General features: G+C 41.0%; 1 protein-coding gene across 2 annotated transcripts in view; it reads left to right on the top strand.

Moving 5' to 3' along the window:
• Positions 1 to 1271: 1271 nt before the first annotated feature.
• The window catches only part of LOC110970940 (E3 SUMO-protein ligase ZBED1-like), a 25718-nt gene continuing 6655 nt past the window's right edge, over positions 1272 to 20334 (top strand). The window contains exons 1-5 of one of the 2 annotated variants that reach the window (XM_051941550.1): positions 1416 to 1693; positions 1812 to 1890; positions 13881 to 14001; positions 14493 to 14551; positions 19501 to 19543. In XM_051941550.1, coding sequence (XP_051797510.1) covers positions 19519 to 19543 — 25 coding nt within the window. In that variant the 5' untranslated portion in view covers positions 1416 to 1693; positions 1812 to 1890; positions 13881 to 14001; positions 14493 to 14551; positions 19501 to 19518. Of the gene's footprint in view, positions 1694 to 1811; positions 1891 to 9504; positions 12603 to 13880; positions 14002 to 14492; positions 14552 to 19500; positions 19544 to 20334 lie in introns of those variants that run through there. The other variant, XM_051941551.1, reaches the window with a different exon arrangement.

Genomic DNA, 20334 nt, shown 5'->3' with positions numbered 1-20334 from the left:
ACAGTGGAATAAAATGGGCATATCAACTCATTAATCAGCAAGGTGAAATAGTCCCATATAATGAGTTCTGTACTATATATAAAACTCCAATTTCTCTTAAAGAATATATTAAAGTCTGTAATGCCATTCCAAATAGAATTCTACAACTATTCAAAAATTATTCAATTAATATCCCAACACAAGTTAACTGTAACAAGCTATATGTAGGAGGAATCAACATTATAGAAAAAACCTGTACAAATAAATATATTAGGAATCTCATTCAACCCATTAAAAGACCGATTGCGACTGCATTCTGGAATACAGTGCACGAGGAAATAAACTGGGTAAGAGGCGAGAGGCTTTGTATATATAATAAAGTTAAAGAGGTCTCTTTTGAAATATTACATAATACATACCCTGTTAAAAAAAACATTAGAAAGATTCAAATTGGATATAGACTACAAATGTGACTTTTGTCAGACTGAAATAGAAACTATTTCTCATCTGTTTTATAACTGTTCATACAGTAGAAAATTATGGTCCCATATACAGCAGTTCATCTATGTTAAAACCGGATATCTGATCAGCCTCCAAGAGAGGGACATCATATTTTACTTTGATAAACCAGATTTGCCCCGACACTTCTCCCTTTTGATTCAAACTCTAATTATGCTGGCAAAATACCATATACATAAAACTAAATGGTCAAAAGCAAAACCAAATGGACAATATTTTGAAAATGAAATCTCTCAGTACCTTAATTTAATAAAATATGCATATAATTCAAAAGCTGTGAAAACCTATCAAGCAGCCTGTAATTTTTTTAAAATAATAACTTAATGCATTTCATCATGTGTGTTTGTGTCTATATATACATGTAGATATCGAGGAATTGGTGTGTTTCTATGTATGTGTGCGTGTATGCAGAGGTACATATTAGTATGTGGTTCTGTATTTGTGTGTATATGTATGGTTAAAGGTGTATATATTATAAGTGTACATTCTAGGGATGCAAATTATTGGGTAATACAATTATTGATGGTTGCTTCATCCTATCAACTGATGATCCATCAATTGATAAGAGGCAATTTTTTGTTGAGAAGCTGAACTCCCTGCTGAGTCAATTGCAATTTTTTATCAAACAATGTCTGATAAATGCCTGATTAATAATCAGCTGTTTGCACCCCTAGTACACAACCATATGTGTTGTTTCCAACCCCCCCCCCCCCCCCCCGGCATGTATGTATGTATGTATGTATGTGATGTATATATGTATACATATATTTCCCCTCTTTTTTTTCCGTTTTTTCTTTTGTTTTTCTTTTCTTTCTCTCCTTTCAGTTTACTTTATTATTCTTCAGTTTAATTTTTTGTTTTCTTTTATTAATATTACCTAATGGTATTGCCATTGACTTATTTTATGATCACTGTATATTGTAAAGCTAAATAAAAAAACAAACAAACAAAAAAGGAGTTCGTGTGATAGTGTAACCCAATGACGTGTAACCAATCAGACGCCACCAGGGCGTACGTGCTTGGGTGCTTCCGTTTTTTTCTCTCTCTCTGCCGGATCGTCTCTGAGATATCGGTGTGGTAGTTTCCTGCTGCAGACTATGCCTATTTTTGTCTGAGAGGGCCAGATATTCCAAGTCTAAGTCGCTTTTATTGTTAGAGCAGAGAGTGGAGCCTTTCCTTTTTGCCGGAGGAGAACGTGAGTTGTGTTGGTTAGCATTCGGCGCTAACTCGGAGCTAACTCCAGCCATTAGCCACATCCATTGCATTGTAAAGGTTGCACGTTACTGAACTCCATGTCACTGTCTCTTAAAAAGCGGGATCCTGGACTGATGAGAGCCGTGTATTGTGCCCTGTACCTGGAGAGTGTGTGTGTACATGAACTGTGAGCCTCTGGTGAGTAACTTTTGCTGACGTTAGTCTGATAAATGGAGTAAAACATTCTGCTTCTGCTAATGTTAGTATGGATCAATGAGGCAGTATTTTTTCCGTGAATGTGGTGGTTAAAAAAATGTTTTATATTACATTTGTTACACGAGTTACATACTACAATGGACGCAACAGTGTAATTTTCAACAATTATTTATTTCATAAGGAGAATTGGGTATCCCTGCTTACTTCATCATCTGCCTCTGAAACTCATTGAACCTAGTTAATTTTACAGCACCACAAATGGCGGATCAACCCGCAGGTATAACATGCATGAATTCACTTCAAACTTTAGGGCACAGCAAAAGAACCGCAAGCTAACACACCTTCACATGAAAACACACCACAAATGGAGAGTCAGAGCATAGGTGATATGGACAGGGGAAGTGACCCAAATCAAACAAACATAAAACAAAAGACAAATGTAGGGAGTTAGTTCGCCCGCACAAGTTCTTTATTCTTTCACACAGCTATAGTGCATTACTGAGCGAACTAACTCAAGTTAAAAAAAAATACAAATAAAGTTACAAAAAGGACAGCAGGCAGCGGCACACACGAACACTGAAACGCCGTCGTCCCACGCTCAGTTGTTCACTCACACGGTGCCACAATCACTCCATTCTGCGGCAAGTCCATAAAACCCGGATCGTCTCATTTCACCCTCCTGTCTGGCGTGTGTGCCCAGCAAACACTTCAGGCCACCCCACAGGAAACCGGCATCTACTTCGGCCAGCAGCCGACTTCCTTTTTAAAGGAAAATGCCCAGGAGAAGAGCGACACCCTGCGGTGTCCTATGCTACAATCCTCCCACTCAATGTGCATCGGCGACCCGACGATGTACTCACAAAATTACCACACATAAAAAAAATTTATTTAGACTTCAGTTAGCACCGACTGGGGCAATCTATACGGATTTGAATGCTTCCCAGCAGTTTTCCTGTTGGACTTCCGGGGCTCAAAAACTAGAGATGTGCCGGTTTCCTCTATGGGTTCTTGGCCTGGGGGAAGCTGGCCAGACACATTTTGCTCAGAAACATCAGTGTCCCCCTCTATAATAGGCTGGGACTCAAATTCAACCCTGCCTACGTCATTGTCACTGGGACGGCTGTCATCAGGATTTTCCACCCCGTCATCTCTAGTCTCCTCACCCCCTCTACTTTCAGGGACACCCCTCAGTTCCACCCTGTGTACTTGTCTAAGGGGCCCTTCCTGGCCTGCAGGTGCAATAGAGTACACTACTCCTCGAGCAGGAGGTGGGCAAACTATCTGGTATGGAGTTGGGTCTCAAAAATCCTGGATCTTATTCCGACCCCTAACAGCATGATTCCGTGTATATACCAAGTCCCCCTCTTCAAAATCTGGGGCAAGAGACATGTCCTGATTTTTTAAGTCCCTCTGAGCCACTTTACTGTCTACCCTTTGTTGTACAGTCTCATAGGCAGCTGCTAAAGACTTTTGGTGCTCCTCTACCCACTCCTCTATGGGAAGGTCCCTCCCTGTTTCACTTCCAACCAGAAAATCAACCGGCAACTGAGGTTCCCGCCCAAACATTAAAAAATAGGGTGTCATGCCAGTTGTCTGATGTACAGTTGTATTATAGGCAAATGTAACTTGCGCCAGATGGCGAGGCCATCTGCGTTTCTGTTCTGGCGAAAGAGTGCGCAGCAAATCATGCAGAGTGCGGTTAAACCGCTCGCACTGACCATTGCCAGCCGGGTGGTAAGGCGTAGTACGGCTTTTCTCAATCTTATACAACTTACAAAGCTGCTGGACTAAACTACTTTCAAAATTTCTGCCTTGGTCGGAATGAATGCGACTAGGAACACCAAAAATCTGAAACCAATTCTTTACCAAAGCTTCTGCAGCAGTACTAGCTCGCTGGTCTCTAGTAGGAACAGTTTGCGTATACTTTGAAAAGACATCCGTCATCACCAATACATTCTCTCTGCCGTCCGTAGAGGGCTCTAGAACTGTGAAATCTATTGTCAAAATCTCATGAGGCCGAGATGCCCTTACAGTGCCCATGTAAGTTTTAGTCTTTGGCTGCACCGCTTTTGATAACACACATCTTTCACAAGTTTTGCACCACTTTTCAATATCCGAATACATGCTTGGCCAGTAATAACGAGCACGCACCAATTGAAAAGTTCTCTCCACCCCCTGATGGCCCTGCTCATCATGAAGAGAGCGGAGGACATTCTCCTGCAGACACTGGGGCAATACGAGCTGCTCAACTTCTACCTGTCCATCTGGAGTATATCTACAGCGATAGAGCACGGCCTCCCGCTCCCTAAGGCGTCCCCACTGTCTCACCAGCTCCCTAGTACCCTTAGTAAGCTCACCCCGTTCTTTAGCATCGGGCATCTCCCCCCTGTGCCAGTACTCCAAAAAGGGGCCAATACTAGGGTCCCGGCGCTGGAGTGTATCCAGATCGGAACTCGATAGTCCAGGTAGCGCACTGATCTCTTCCTGTGCTCCAGGAACCCCTCCAACAACATCAGAGCTAAACTCTACCTCACTGAGAGAAGCATGCTGGCGCGACAACGCATCTGCATTGGCGTTCTGTGAACCCGGACGATATTTTAAAGTGAGATCAAAAACTGCCAACTCAGAGACCCATCTCTGCTCTGTCGCTCCAAGCTTTGCTGTAGACAGATGACTTAACGGATTATTATCCGTAAAAACTGTACATTTGTTGCCCAGTAGATATTCTCTAAATTTTTCAGTTACAGCCCATTTAAGCGCCACCAATTCCAATTTCATGGAACTATAGTTGTTCATATTACGCTCTGTTGGCTTTAAACTACGGCTTCCAAAAGCTATCGGGCGGAGCTTACCCTGATGTTCCTGGGAAAGAACTGCTCCTAACCCTCCATGGCTGGCATCCACTTCCAACACAAACGGCTTCTGGAAGTCTGCATAAGCGAGAACAGGTGTTGTAATTAATGCAGCCTTGAGCTTCTGAAAACTGTGTTCACACTCCGAGTCCCAGAAATCACCCAGTGGTCTCTTAGGGGTTTTACCCTTTTTTCCAGGAGGAAGGAGCCTTGCAACTAGACGATTTAACGGGGCTGCCATGCTAGCAAAACCTCTGATGAACCTTCTGTAATAACTGGCAAACCCTAAAAATGACCGGAGCTCTGCCAGGTTAACAGGGTGTCTCCAGTCCCGTACCGCAACTACCTTCTCTGGATCAGTGGAGACCCCCTCAGCTGATACCACATGACCCAAGTACCTAACACGCTTTTGGAAAAACTGGCATTTGGAAAGCTTCACCTTTAACCCCTGGGTTTCAAGCCGGGACAAAACTTGGTCTAATCGTTGCAGGTGTTGCTCCACAGATGATGAAAAAACAATAACATCATCCAAGTACAACAACACAGACTGATAACGACAGTCTCCAAACAAGCGCTCCATGAGACGCTGAAATGTACTAGGCGCATTACACAGCCCAAACGGCATGCGGTTAAATTCAAACAAACCAAATGGCGTACAGAACGCAGTTTTTGCCTTGTCTTTTTCCGCCATCTCAACCTGACTGTACCCACTCGCCAGATCCAATGTTGTAAACCATTGAGCTCCTGCTAACGCGTCAAGGGACTCCTCAATCCTAGGTAGGGGAAACGCATCCTTCCTGGTTTTGGCATTTAACTGTCTATAATCCACACACATGCGTAATGAGCCATCCTTCTTCTGAACCAGCACAACTGGTGATGCATAAGGACTACAACTCTCTCTGATGACTTGACTCTGTAAAAGTTGTTGTATATGTGTACGTGCCAACTCATACTGCGAGGGGGGAATGCGTCTATAGGGCTGCCTTACTGGTATTTCATCCAAGACTGGAATTTCATGCGTTATTAAGTTAGTACTTCCCACATCTAAATCATTCCTAGCAAATACCTGATTGTATTTCGACAACAATTCCCTGGCTTGACGTTTCTCACTCCCCTGCAGATTCTCAAACTCTGGCCAGTCCAAACTGGTTTCCTTTGCAGTACTTTCTTGGCTAGACACATAAGCAGTACAACTCTGTGAGTCAACTAAAACCTGTATTTGCGGCTCAGCTGATACAACAGTGGCTGTTTGAACTGTGGCAATAACTCTCCGAGGGGTCAACCACACATCAGTTTTACCCACGTTAGTAATGGGGACAGCTGCCTTGCCGTTTTCTACCTTCACCAAAGAGGGAGAAACCAGCAATCCCTCTACCCTCCTCCGGACCAAGAGGTTCCACGAACAGATCTATAGGCTGGTGTAATGGCATCTGTGGGCATGTGACTGGAACATAACAAAGGCTGCCTGCAGGGACACAGAAAGGTTTCTTACCCTGTACTCTGACAGGATGGGGATTAGGGGAGTCTGCCAAGGCCTCCATCATCTGGCAGAACCTGAGAATTCTCCTCCATCCCCGAGGTGCTGCCTTGAGTTCTGGTGACTCCCATAGGTCGGGGCCATATCGCTTACAAAGCTCAGCATAAAGAGGGTTAAAAACATTCATTCCCAATACCCCAGGAGTGTGAGTCTTTTTCTGCTTCATAAAGCTGTCTGCTGGATCTTCAACAATCAGTACTCCCCTTCGAGGCAGTGAGACCCCCAGCACAGTAATGTCAAACTCCACATAACCAAGGAAAGGAATTTTTAACCCATTTGCTGCCTTCAAACCCAACCACCCACAGTCTTTAAGTTCTTTATCAGACAAATTGGAAAAGTTACGTTTGAAAAAACTTTCAGTTAGCGTTGTGACCATAGATCCACTGTCCAAAAGGCAATTAGTGCTGGTCCCTGCAAAATCCACCTCCCCCTCCCAGCACTCACCAACTAAATTACACACATTAGGATTTACAACCTCAGAAGAGCCCTGTAACCTACCCACCAGCGTCTGGCTCTGGACACTGGCGGGCTCTAGTTTTCCGCTGGCTTTGAATGCTGGTTTCCACAATTAGACGGCGATGTGACAGTGGGGCAGTAACGAGCAATGTGGCCCGCTTGTTCACATCTAAAACAAATTGGCTTCCCATCTGCCGTTTTTCGGGGCCAAAAATTACGTGCTCCTGAGGGAGGTGCACTTTCACTTTTTGGGGCCAGGGCCTTCATGACCAAATCCAACTGGGTCTGCTGCGCCTTTAACAAAGTCACCAGTTCACCAAACTCAGAGGGTCGAGACACCGCACTTTCACATGAGACAGACATTTCATTTAAAACTGAGCTGTTACATTTAAATTTAGGGGCTGGATTTCCATATTGAGCCATCCATCTTGTAGCTTCACCTCTAGCATCTCGTATTGTCCATTGTGGGTTAGCATTCACCAGATCTCTGTCTTATTCTGAGTGCCTGATCCCTCACACCATCGCAGAACTGGTCTCGTAAATCTTTAGTGGCAACCTGTGCATCAGTCTTGACAACCTGATCCATTAAATCCATTAAAGCATGTGAGTAATCAAGTAAGGACTCACCCTCTAGCTGTTTACGGTTGTAAAATTTACGTTGCAATGTAATTCTGGAATGCATGCACCCATACACTTCCCTGAGAACACAAAAAATACTATCAACATTGTCTCTTTGAATAGCTGGTAAGTACTTTATCTCTGTCCGGGCAGGGCCCTCTAGGTGGTCAAAAACAATCTGCGCACGCTCCTTTTCTGTGCGCCCTCTCGTTTGCACAAAGTCTTTCATTTTGTCAATCCATTCGTCTAATGTTAATACATCAGCACCGTCCAGATTGCCAGAGAACGGCGGCATTTTTCTGTCCTGCTGCACGTAAATGACAGTGTCCGTGTGTCTTACACTTTGCATATCTCCACCTGTAGCTCCAGACGAGGTGGAGGGCGCCTCCGAGGCTGTAGCTGTCCGTACGGCTCTTAACGCGGCCAGCTCATTTTCCAAATCCCTTATTCGCTGTGACATTGTTTCTGTGTCCTGCTCCTCCGGAGCGCCACTGCCGCTTCCAGTCGAATCCATGTCACAATTAACAGTGACGGAAGGTCCCCCTCCGCCGCTGCTGCCCCTGCTGTCCTCACTTAACAAAAAAAAGGTCACTTCCCCAAATTTAAATCCTGCTGACGACGCCAAATGTTACACGAGTTACATACTACAATGGACGCAACAGTGTAATTTTCAACAATTATTTATTTCATAAGGAGAATTGGGTATCCCTGCTTACTTCATCATCTGCCTCTGAAACTCATTGAACCTAGTTAATTTTACAGCACCACAAATGGCGGATCAACCCGCAGGTATAACATGCATGAATTCACTTCAAACTTATGGCACAGCAAAAGAACTGCAAACTAACACACCACAAATGGTGGATCAACCCGCAGGTATAACGTGCATGAATTCACTTCAAACTTTAGGGCACAGCAAAAGAACCGCAAGCTAACACACCTTCACATGAAAACACACCACAAATGGAGAGTCAGAGCATAGGTGATATGGACAGGGGAAGTGACCCAAATCAAACAAACATAAAACAAAAGACAAATGTAGGGAGTTAGTTCGCCCGCACAAGTTCTTTATTCTTTCACACAGCTATAGTGCATTACTGAGCGAACTAACTCAAGTTAAAAAAATACAAATAAAGTTACAAAAAGGACAGCAGGCAGCGGCACACACGAACACTGAAACGCCGTCGTCCCACGCTCAGTTGTTCACCCACACGGTGCCACAATCACTCCATTCTGCGGCAAGTCCATAAAACCCGGATCGTCTCATTTCACCCTCCTGTCTGGCGTGTGTGCCCAGTAGGGTTGTCAAGATTAACCGGTTTCACGATTACCGCGATTATAAATGGACACGGTGTGATAGTCGTAGCTATATTTAGAAGCCACGATAACCGCAGAAATGTCTCGCGAGAGGCGCAAAGCGAGAGACGTAAGTTTCGGGGAGGCAAACACAGTGGCGCCACGCCAGAGCACATGCTGCAGTCAGAGCAGTCAGAGCACAGAGCGGGCTTGCTTTCACTCACCGGTGAGAATGGCAGAAGGAGGAGCTCCCCGGCCGGAGTTGCATCCACCAAAAAAACGTTTGAAATCAGCTGTGTGGGATCACTTTGGGTATCCAAAAGATGATAAAGGTGAAGTAATTGCAGATGGACACCCGACGTGCAAAGCTTGTCGTCGGAAAGTTGCAGCAAAAGGCGCAAATACATCAAACATGATCCAACATCTTCGAGATTATCATCCTTCTCTCTTTGTTCGATTCAAGGTAAACGCACAGTTCCCCAAAAAGCATGTAAAAAGTTACAGCGCATAGGCGAAACAAACACACACGGGTCCTGGAAGCGCTGTGGAGCGGGGGAGAGGAGAGGTGCGGGAGGAGGAGGAGGGGGGCGGGGGCTTACGCGCAGCATCTCCCTTTCAGCACGAGTGTTGATTCCACATATAGTGTATAATATATTGATAGCAGACAAGTAAAATAATGAATAGCCTCTAAGAAGTAAGAAATACTAATGTTATTTGTTTATATTTGATATTACTATATAAAATAGTTCAGTACATATTTTATTCTCTTATTCAAAATTTAATATAAACGTATTCATTAATTTATTTTAAAGATTTATATTTATTTATTTCTTCCAGCAAAAAACTCCAGGTGCCCTTCCTGCTGCTACTGCCCAGCCAACAGTTGAAGAGTCATTTTCCAAATGCATTAAATATGCACCTTCGTCCAAACAAGCCAAAGAGCTCAATCATGCAGTTGCATATTACATAGCCAAGGACATGTTACCGTTTCATAGTGTGGAAAAACCTGGATTTCAGTATTTGATGAGAAAAGCCGTTCCACAATACAAAGTGCCATCACGAACCCACTTTTCCACAAATGAAATACCCAAATTGTACATGGAGGTGAGAGCAAGCATCGAGGAACAAATAATAGGAGTGGAATGGTTTGGGGCAACAACAGATGTGTGGACAAGTAGTGGAGGTGGAGGAGAACCTTACATCAGCTTCACTGTTCATTATGTGAACGCTGATTGGGAACTCAAGGCTCATTGCCTTGAAGCCTTATACTTTCCTGAAGATCACACTGCAGATCATATAACAGAAATGGTTGAAAACATGCTTCAGGACTGGGGCCTCTCTACAGAAAACCTAACTGGCATCACCACTGACAATGCAACAAATATGAAAAAGGCTTTCACAAATTTTCCTTGTGTATGGTTTTCATGTTTTGGGCACAATCTGAACCTGGCGATAAGTAAAGTTCTCAAAATCCCAAGAGTGGAGAAAGCTGTAAGAGCATGCCGCCATCTTGTGCAAGCTTTCTCACGCAGCTGGAAGAAGAAAAGAGAACTAAAGAAGAAACAAGGAGAGCTTGATATCCCTGCACATGCCCTAATTAATGATGTGGTCACCAGGTGGGGATCCACATTTGCGATGATCTCCAGATTCCTGGAGCAGCAGCAAGCAGTATGTGCTGTTTTGGCTGCAGACAGAAGTTCATGGCATCTAATGCCATCTGATTCAGACATCACTGTCTTGGAGACAGTGCACGAGCTTCTGAAACCACTGAACGAGTTCACAGATGTAATGGCTTCAGAGAAACGAGTCACACTCTCCTCCTTGAAACCAGTGCTCGAACACATACAAGGTCAAATCCTAACCCAAAACCAAGAAGACAGCAAACTTACTGAAGAAATGAAGAGTGCTGTTCGAAATGACCTGCTACTTCAGCTGAGGTACACAGAAGAAATGAAAAAGGTCATTGATATTGCTTGTTTTATTGATCCCAGGTTTAAAGGCAACTTCACAGAAAGCCTAGAGGACACTGTGAAATCCTGTGCAGCAGAAGCTGTTGCACTTTCTCCAACTACTGAAATGGCACAAGAACAACCTCATTCAAGCGCCACTGCTGGGGATGATGACAGTGCAGACGAAGGCACCAGCGCTGCATGTTCTAGAAAGAAAAGCACAACGTTGTCAGGACTCCTTCGAAGAATCACAAAAGCTCACACACCAGCTGCGGTACCCAAGACATCTCAGGAAAAAGTAGACTCAGAGTTGAAACTGTACCTATCACTGCCAGTGATTAGTGCAGATGAAGATCCATTGTCTTGGTGGAAGACACGAAAAGAAGAAATGCCTCTTCTTTCAAAACTGGCCAAAAAGTTTATGTGCATTCCAGCAACAAGTGTGCCCTCTGAGAGAATATTCAGCACAAGTGGCCACATTGCATGCCCTCAACGGTCCAGGCTCAGCACTGAGAATGTGAACATGCTTACATTCTTGCATCATAACTTGCAATGACTGAATAAGTTCTGAAAAAAACTCTTGTTCAACAATCTATATTACCTCTGTTATCATGTTATTTATTTGGTTAAATTGACATATTTGTTTTGTAAATTATGTCTACATTGTATTTTTATTCCAGTAAAGGCAGCAAAAGTAGCTTAAAATCTTGTGCCTACAGTTCCTAAAGTTAATTTATGTTCATGTTCTATTCTATCCTTTATTATATAGTGTGTAGTTTTGTACCTTAAAACACTGGATGTTTTAAAATTTCACCAATAAAAATGTTTAAAGTAAAAAACATAATATTTCAGTTGTTTTCTTTCAAAACACCGATAATCGCGAATAATCGCGAAATCGTGAAATCGTGAAATCGTGATTATTTCTCTGACAATAATCGTGACTGAAAAAATTGACATCGTGACATCCCTAGTGCCCAGCAAACACTTCAGGCCACCCCACAGGAAACCGGCATCTACTTCGGCCAGCAGCCGACTTCCTTTTTAAAGGAAAATGCCCAGGAGAAGAGCGACACCCTGCGGTGTCCTATGCTACACATTGTTTTGTTTACATTTGCCCTCATTCTGTGTTTTTTTTTAAAGTGAGCGGTGGTAGGGAAAAAAAAGGATAAAAGAGGGAAAGAAATGTTCAGCTGTTGCTTCATGTCCTGTGGCCTGACCCAGTACGGAGAAATGATGCTGTGGCAGAGTAATGCACTTCTTTTCTTTGTACTTCATTTGAAAATTTTTGTACTTTATTTTTACGTACAAGTGCGACATGTAAATGCACAGGATTTCTGTTTTTTGCAAACATTTTTTTCTATGTACAAGTGTTGCAAATGCCCAGGTATTTAGTTTTGCAACATGCATTTAGCCTAAATATTTATTTCTTCCGCTTCATGTCCTGAGCGTTGTGTTTTCCTTTTTTCTATGCAGTGTTTAGTGACTGCTCAGTAGAGTATTTAATTTAGATTGACTTGAGGCATGATTTGACAGCAAAGTTCAGTTTTGAGCACAGATTGAACTGTTTTGGGGTGAAAGTTTGGTTTTGCAAGAAGAGTCAGAGGTTTTGTGAATGTAGCTTAAAAATCGGGTTTTGTGTTCACAGTTTAGAGAAAAGGAGAGCAGCTTTCCAGAAATGTGTCTTAGTAATCGAGAAAAACTGTATATGTACCCTCACATCATTAGCCACAAGTGTGATCAATTTTGAGTTGTTGTGTTCAACTGGTGACGCCTGAGCTTTAACTGTTTGACTTTTGCCACCAGTGCTCACCATTTTGCAACACAGGTGCATCACAATGACAATGTGTTGACAAGATGTGTCTAAACAGGTGAAAAGGGCTTATGGTTTAGCCAAAAGAGTGACTGATTCAATAAGTGGGTTCAGGCAACTGAGAATTTGGTTCAGACAATAGAGTTTAGTGTTTTAGCAACTGAGAAAAACTGTAATCAGACTGATCATTCTCACATCATGCTACTGTGTCTAGAGCTGATCCTTTTTGTTGTGACACAGTTTTAATTTTACATCTACTGCTGTGTTGCAGTTTAACTTCCGTTTCAATTTCAACATTTTTCAACAAAATCACTCAAAAATGTGACTTTAAATGAACATTTCAATTTAATTCTTGTTTTGAGCTTTTTATCATGTGTTGACAGGAAATCTGCAGTTTTTTCAGGGTTAAACTTAATGTTGTTGTAGTGAACATATTTAACAGGAAGCCAGATGAACTCTTATTAATGAGGAAGAAACACGATTAATGGATTTCTAGAGGACTTGGTTTCTCTTTTAATGTCGGCCTCCACTAAATGAAACATTACAAGTTAATTTCTTTGCTTTGTTCATCCACTGTACTCAACATTTAACCACTTTTAATGTGCTTGATTGAGCACTTCTCCTATTGTGGCCAAGCAAAAGCACACCTGGGCAATAAACATGCAGTCTAACCAGCATCTTGATATGCCACACCTGTGACAAGGATGGATTATCTCGGCAAAGGAGATAATCCATCTGTTTGAGAGAATAGACCTTTTGTGTAAATAAAAAAGCCATAGATCTTTGAGTTCAGCTTATGTAAGATGGGGCAAAAACAAAAGCGTTGGGTTCATATTTTGTTCAGTTTAATATAAGAATGACATGAACATAGAAGAGCTCAGCGGGTTTCAATAAAATCTAATTGACGCTGCATATTTAGTGAAGAATTTACATGTTATACTTTTGTCAGAATGTCGAGGTCATCGTACTGGAACGCCTCATGTTGACTTTCCCAGTCATCAGTTAATGTTTTATTTACTGAAATTAAAGAACAATGCATAAGATCCCCTTTAATTAAGCAGTTTTACAGTTCAAGGCAGATTTTAAACAGATTCAGAGTTCATAAAGGCACCTTTCAGACAGGCCTTTATTAGAGGCATGAATCAAAAACCTGCATTTATTTAGATTTATGTTGCTTTTAAGGACACACTAAGGATCACTTTAATTTGTCTCTTTAGTGAATTAGTCAGATTAATAGTGATATTACTTTGGTTGTTCTCACACACAATATCTATTCAGCTCAATTTAGAAAGTATAAATTGCAGAAAGCTGCAATAAATAAGTAAAGCATGTAGAAATTTTTTGGTGGTGTCATGCATTATGCGTTTACAGGGTTGCATTGCAGAGTTTCTATTCCTGCAAATTTGGTTTTATTGGTTTCGATTCTGCTTTGTGACTCCACCTATGTTATCCAGACACACCCGACGACAATAAAACACAGGAAAGCAGACATACAGTGTGCTCTACAATACGGACCACACCAGCATCGGGTATCCAGGAAATGAAGTGCTCTTCGCCCACACGATCAGAATAACAGTAAGTACGATCTATAGAGACATAAGCTCTGAAAATTGAAAAAAATATATTATTTTTCTGGATTTATTTCAGCTTAATTTATAGATCTGAAACAAAGGAGGTCATGAATATTTATTTTCTATAAGTTGCTACTGTAGGCTTTGTGCTCTCATAGATCTCTACATAAAGCATCAACTTAATTCTAATTTTAACAACTAAAGAATAGAATAGAAGAGAATAGATTCAGGTTATTTTCATGACAACATCGTCGCATATGCTGGACTTCCTCCCTGTAGGCCGTTTCAGCATAAACAGATACTTTACATTATTAACAGTATTGCTGATAACCAAAACACTTATTAATGTTCCTGTAATGGTTAATACGCATGCATGTTTCAGTGTAGTCTCAGCATTTCCAGTCATGAAGTCTGCAGTGCATAGCTCCTCCTGAAGAGTGTCTCTGATCCGTCAGACATCTGGAAGGTTTGCTAACTCTGCTTTATCACCAACAGAGAACAAAGGACTGATTCCTGACAACAATAACACAGCTGCTGATCTTGTGCTGCACACAGTAAGTCTGACCTTTACAGTTGTGCTCAAAACAAAAGCATTAGTGGTGGGCGGATCGATCCAAATATCGACAACATTGATACCAGGATTGGTATTGATGCTGAACAATACCAGTGTAATGAGATCGATACTGTAGTTTCTCTCCTGTATGCCTGAACTGATGTGGCTTCATCAAACAGGTGACCTGTCTGTTAGAGCTCCTCCTGTCACAGAACAGAGCAGCTTTAGGGCCAATTCTCAATAAGCCCACTTGTCCATACTAGCATTCTTGGTATTGAGAAACAGCCCCTTCATGTGTTTGGATGTTGTTCCATCAACAGCACCAGACAAACTATCAAACAGGCTCAGCCAGTTCCACTTCATCCATAATAGTGGTGAAAAGTTTTACTTTAATTTCTGTCTATTCCTCACTGATGTGTAAAACAAGCTGTTTAGCTGTTGTACGTTCCTTAACCAATACCGAGGAAAGAGGAGGCAGAGAGGGAGAAGTCTGACTGGGACACAGCTGATGATCAGACTACAGGCAGGAAGATGCTGAACCAGTGAGACAATTACAAAGACTAGTGCTGCAGCAGGGCTACAAAATTAAATAATCAATAATCATAACCATTATTTTAGCTTCTGACAACTGAAAATGACTGACTGCGGCCTTTAAAATGTAAAAATGCACTCGGCTCTGAAAACATGTCCAACACTTTCATACACTGTTTTCTCCGCTCATAGAAAACAACACGTGGATAAAATCAACCACTTTCATCTTGGACTAATCTGAAATGAGAACACTTCATCTCTCTCTTTTCAAAGTAGCCCCACGGCCACTGAGCAACATCTACCACTGTGTGCACTGTGAGGCGTTTAGGGAACATCAATAAATGTAGTGTCTGTCCATAAGCACATGTTCAGCTAGTGATGTGTTTCACCTGTAACCAGGTGGGAGCAGGTGGGTACGACCAAATGACAATGTCTGTCACAATAACCATAACGGGAAAAAATTAAAAGATTGTTTCTCAATATTACAAAAGTAATTCAAAAATGCATCTTAAAAGATGATTTCCTATTTCAGTGACAGGTGTATTGCACAAATATTGACCAAACTGTCAAAAAATGATTTAAGGAGGTCATTCCTCACATTGGGATTTCATCGGCATCCCAGATTCTTCCTCCTGACCCACAGAAAACCTCCCCAGGAATTAGTCTGATCTTTAGACCTTGTGAGCATTTACAACGACATCTTCATTCCAGATCTGGACCATATACAGCAGCACCTAACCTTTGTTCTATTGTTTATTGTTTATTATGATCCCCATTAGCTCCCACAAGTGGTTGCTAGTCTTCCTGGGGTCCACACATAAAAATCAAAAGTTTCCAAACATTAAAACATACATAATAATTACAATAATATCCTATTAAGAACAAAAATAAAATAAAACAAATCTAACAGAGTATACTATAAAAAACAACATCTAACAATTATTGCTGGATAAGGAGTTGCTTAACCTTCCTTTTATACAGTAATTTGTTATTAACGTCTCTGATGTTCAAAGGAAGTGAGTTCCAGGCCTTTGCTCCTCTATAGGCAATAGTTCTTTTCCTGCTGTTTGTCCTGAACCCAGGGACATCCAGATCTCTTGATGTCACTTGGCGAGTCATGTAGCTGTGACAAAAACCCCTGAATCTCAACTTTTCTTTCACAAAGCTGGGCTCTCCGTCGGTCAGAGCTTTGTGTACAAACATTAGAAGACTAACTTTTAGCTTTGTGTTCACCATTAGCCAAGACAGTTTTTTATGCATCTCACGAACATTAGTGTGAAATGGACAGTGAAGCACAACTCTTGCTGCTCTGAGCAAGCTGAAGTTTCCTTAACTGTGTCTGTGTAGCATTGGACCGCACTAGCGGACAGTAATGAAGGTGAGATAAAACAATGCTTTGAACCACAGTTTTAAGAACAGGGGCTGGACAGTAAGAAGAATATTTCTTAGCCATAGCAATACCTCTGCCCATCATGCTAACTGTATGATTGATCTGATCTGACCAGGACAATGACTGGTCCAGTCTGATACCCAACAGTTTAACCTTAGAGACCTGCTCAACTACTGCACCCTCAAGTGAAAGATGAAGTGCATTGGTGCTTGGCTGAACAAAACCCACTATTAAATACGATGCTTTTAGTTTTGGATGTATTTAACACTAATTTATTCATTTTCATCCACTTCACTACCAGGTCTAACTCTTTCTGTAGAGTACTGTTCAATTCAGATATTGTTGCAGAGGAAGAATACAGAGTAGCATCATCAGCATACATGACAATATTGGCCTTTCTCACAGAGAGGGGAAAATCGTTTATGAATATAGAAAATAAAAGTGGACCCAAGCAGCTTCCTTGAGGTAGAATGCATGACATGATTTTAGGGTTAGACATACTGCCATTAAAAAACACTTTTTTAACACGATTAGAAAGATAAGTGTTCATCCAGTTGAGTGCTGTTTGAGAAAAGCCATAATACTTTAGTTTTACAATTAAAATGCAATGATCGATGACATCAAAAGCAGCAGTGAGATCCAACAGGACCGCTACTACTAATTTATTCTCATCTAAGGATGTCAGCCATTCTTCCGTCATATGAGCTAGAGCCGTATTGGTAGAATGCCCCTGTCTATATGCATGCTGTGCACTAGTAAGCAGTTTATTTTCATTAAAATATTTCATAATTTGGTTGAAAACTATTTTTTCTAATACTTTGCTAAATAGAGGTAGTAAGTTTATTGGTCTGCAATTGGAGCCAGTAAATTGTAGTTTACCATCTTTGGGTAGAGAAATGATTTTTGATTGTTTCCAAAGATCCGGAAATATTCCGCTCCTAATTGAAAGATTAAAGATGTGACAAATTGGTTTTGTAAGCATATTAGCTGCAAACCTAATTGTTTTTCCATCAAGGCTGTCAATTCCAGGTGAAGTGTCTTCTGAGACACCCTTTAGCAACCTTTCAACAGTGCCATTATCTACAATTTCAAGATTGAAGTGACATGTTTTATTATACATAACATCCCTTATAATTTTGCAAGAGTTGCCCATTGAGTTCATCTGCGATCTCAAACTATTAACTTTGCTGGTAAAGAAAGCATTAAAGTAATTGGCAACATCTGCAGGTCTAGTGATAAATCTTCCCTCCCTATACCTACCAACTACTGAAAAAGTCAGTCTGGAGCATCGGTATCGGTGATACTGGCCCTGTATTTACTTGTATCGGATCGATACCAAATCTTGCAGTATCGCACACCACTAAACAGCATTGTGTTTGAAAAAGTGAGTAAAGCTCAAAATGCTCATAATAGCTTTTATATCCATACATGCAAATGCAAACATTTACTGTATAAACTGAAAAGCGCTTGAAGATTTAGCCTTCCTATGAATCACTGGACTAATATTTAGTTGTACAACCGCTGTTAGAGCTGCTTCACATCTGTGTGGCATGGAGTCGACCAACTTCTGGTAGCTATAAAATGTTCTAGCCCAGGACAACTGGACTACAGTCCAGAGTTTCTATACATTTCATGGTTTTGCCTGAGAGACAGCATTTGTGATGTCACCCCACAAGTTTTCTATTGGATTAAGGTCAGGGTGTTGGCCTGGACCCTCCATAACGTTAATCTTGTTGGTCTGGAACCAAGATTACTGGTATGTTTGGGGTCATTGTCTCGTTGAAACACCCATTTCAAGGACATTTCCTTGTCGGCATATGACAACATGACGTCTTCAAGTATTTTGATGTATTCAAACTGATCCATAATCTCTGGCAGGCGATAAGCTGACCCAACAATGTGGGTATTATTGTAGTAAAATTGTTTTTAAATTCATATGGAGAGTTGTATTTGTACTGAGATTTGTCAATGGAAACATGAATCTACAAATGCCTTTTTTAAAATTTGTGTATCTGTAATTAGGTTTTCAAATGTGTAAAAAAATCTACTAATCTGTATTAAAATTTGTCAGGGTAGTATGATCTGTAAATGTGTACAACAATATGAATACATGAAACACATCTTTTTACATGTGACTTTTGCTCCACTTCTGCCGTAAGCGATTTGAATTCGTAACGCCAGGGTTTCTGTGCCCTGAGTTCAGGCTTACAGGCTTGTTTATTCTGGCTGCATCATAGACTGTATAATAAAGATGGGCTGTGTACTGCTCTGCACTCAAATCTCTCACAGCAGAAGTGGAGCAAACGTCATGTGTAAATAGACATCCAACTGTGAGGCCTGCTTCACTTGTTTCATCTATTTATGTCTTTGTATGCATTTACGGATATATTTAGGTTTTAAAATTTTAACAATTTTAATAATAATTCGTGTTTTTTCACTCAAGACACACAACTGTGCATGCACATTTACAAAAAGTTTTGCTACAACAAAACCCCCACACCCAACACCATACTTTGAGAAACATCCCCATATCATGATGCTTCTGCCACCATGCTTCACTGTGTACACAGTGTACTGTGGCTTGAATTTAGTGTTTGGTGGTCGTCTGACAGGGCTGTACTGTTGCGTTGCAGCTAGAAGACCCCTGGTTTGCGTCCTGGCCTGGGCCTGGGATCTTTCTACATGGAGTTTGCATGTTCTCCCTGTGTCACAGAATGAATGACCTCACTAACTGAACTCCACACTGCTATTATTTTGAACACGCCCGTTTCCATTAATAATTCAGTTACACAGAATCAGCAGCATGCATGTGATGACTGTTAGGTCTGTTGGTTTTCTATTACTCTGCTACACCTACTAGTAAATTATTTGCCATCTAGAAATATAACTGATACCAAAAATAGTGAATGAGCTGGTTGGTGATGTTGGACTGCCATTATTTTAAACACAACTGTACATGTGCCTGTCAGTGATTAAAAAACTAAAATGTTAATAAGAAATACTAAAATGTCGTCTTTTACTGTCCTTAGAAACACCTCTACATAAAAATGGACAGCGGCCGCTCAGAGACGGGTGAGTATGAAATGCTGTATAATACTACAGTGTAGTAAAAATAAGGTATTTTCGACGACAGTTCAAGTTGTCTTAAATCTTTTGTCACTCTCATAGTATGTAAACTACAAATATACTTTGTGTGCAACATGTGCATGTACACTCACCACAATAAGACATTTCTGACACTCCTTTTGTAAAGATGCCATTTTTCATTATAGTGTAATAGTATTTAATATTATATATTAAAGTAAATCGCTGTAGAAGATTAAACTGTGATGCGATAGATTTGAATAAAATTCTGTGGTTGAAAAAACATTGTTTGACTGTACTAAAGATTAATATTGAAACAAAAAGTGGTTAAAGGTGAGTCTGGAATATTTTGAATTTTCACTTTTGTGAATAACTGCTGGAAAATCTAAAACATTTTCAGGATGTTCTAATCATTTAGAGAAGCACTACTACTCTGCAAAGCACAGCATGTCAGTACAAAAAAGGTCACATTCTTATTCTTATTCCTTTATTTGTTTCGGAGGGACACTGCACATTAATAAACATTTTATATTAAAAAAAATGTAAATGCACCCGAGTTAGCCAAAAGGTTAGTTTACATCAGCTGTCCCCCCTGCCGGAACTAAAAGGCCAGTGCCTGGTAGGGAAGAGATAAAAATAATATACAAATGCAAAGTACAGAATACCATGCAGATCAACAATAAAAATACAAGAAACACATTAAATAAACAGCTAGATACATAGTATCATACTATGTGACCCAGTCTCATACTCATACTCTCTCATAGCATATATAAAAA

This window comes from Acanthochromis polyacanthus, chromosome 21 (genome assembly GCF_021347895.1).
Source record: "Acanthochromis polyacanthus isolate Apoly-LR-REF ecotype Palm Island chromosome 21, KAUST_Apoly_ChrSc, whole genome shotgun sequence".
Taxonomy (NCBI): Eukaryota; Metazoa; Chordata; class Actinopteri; family Pomacentridae; genus Acanthochromis; species Acanthochromis polyacanthus.
Note: the sequence above shows the minus strand (reverse complement) of the source record. Positions and strands in the feature narration are given on the sequence as shown.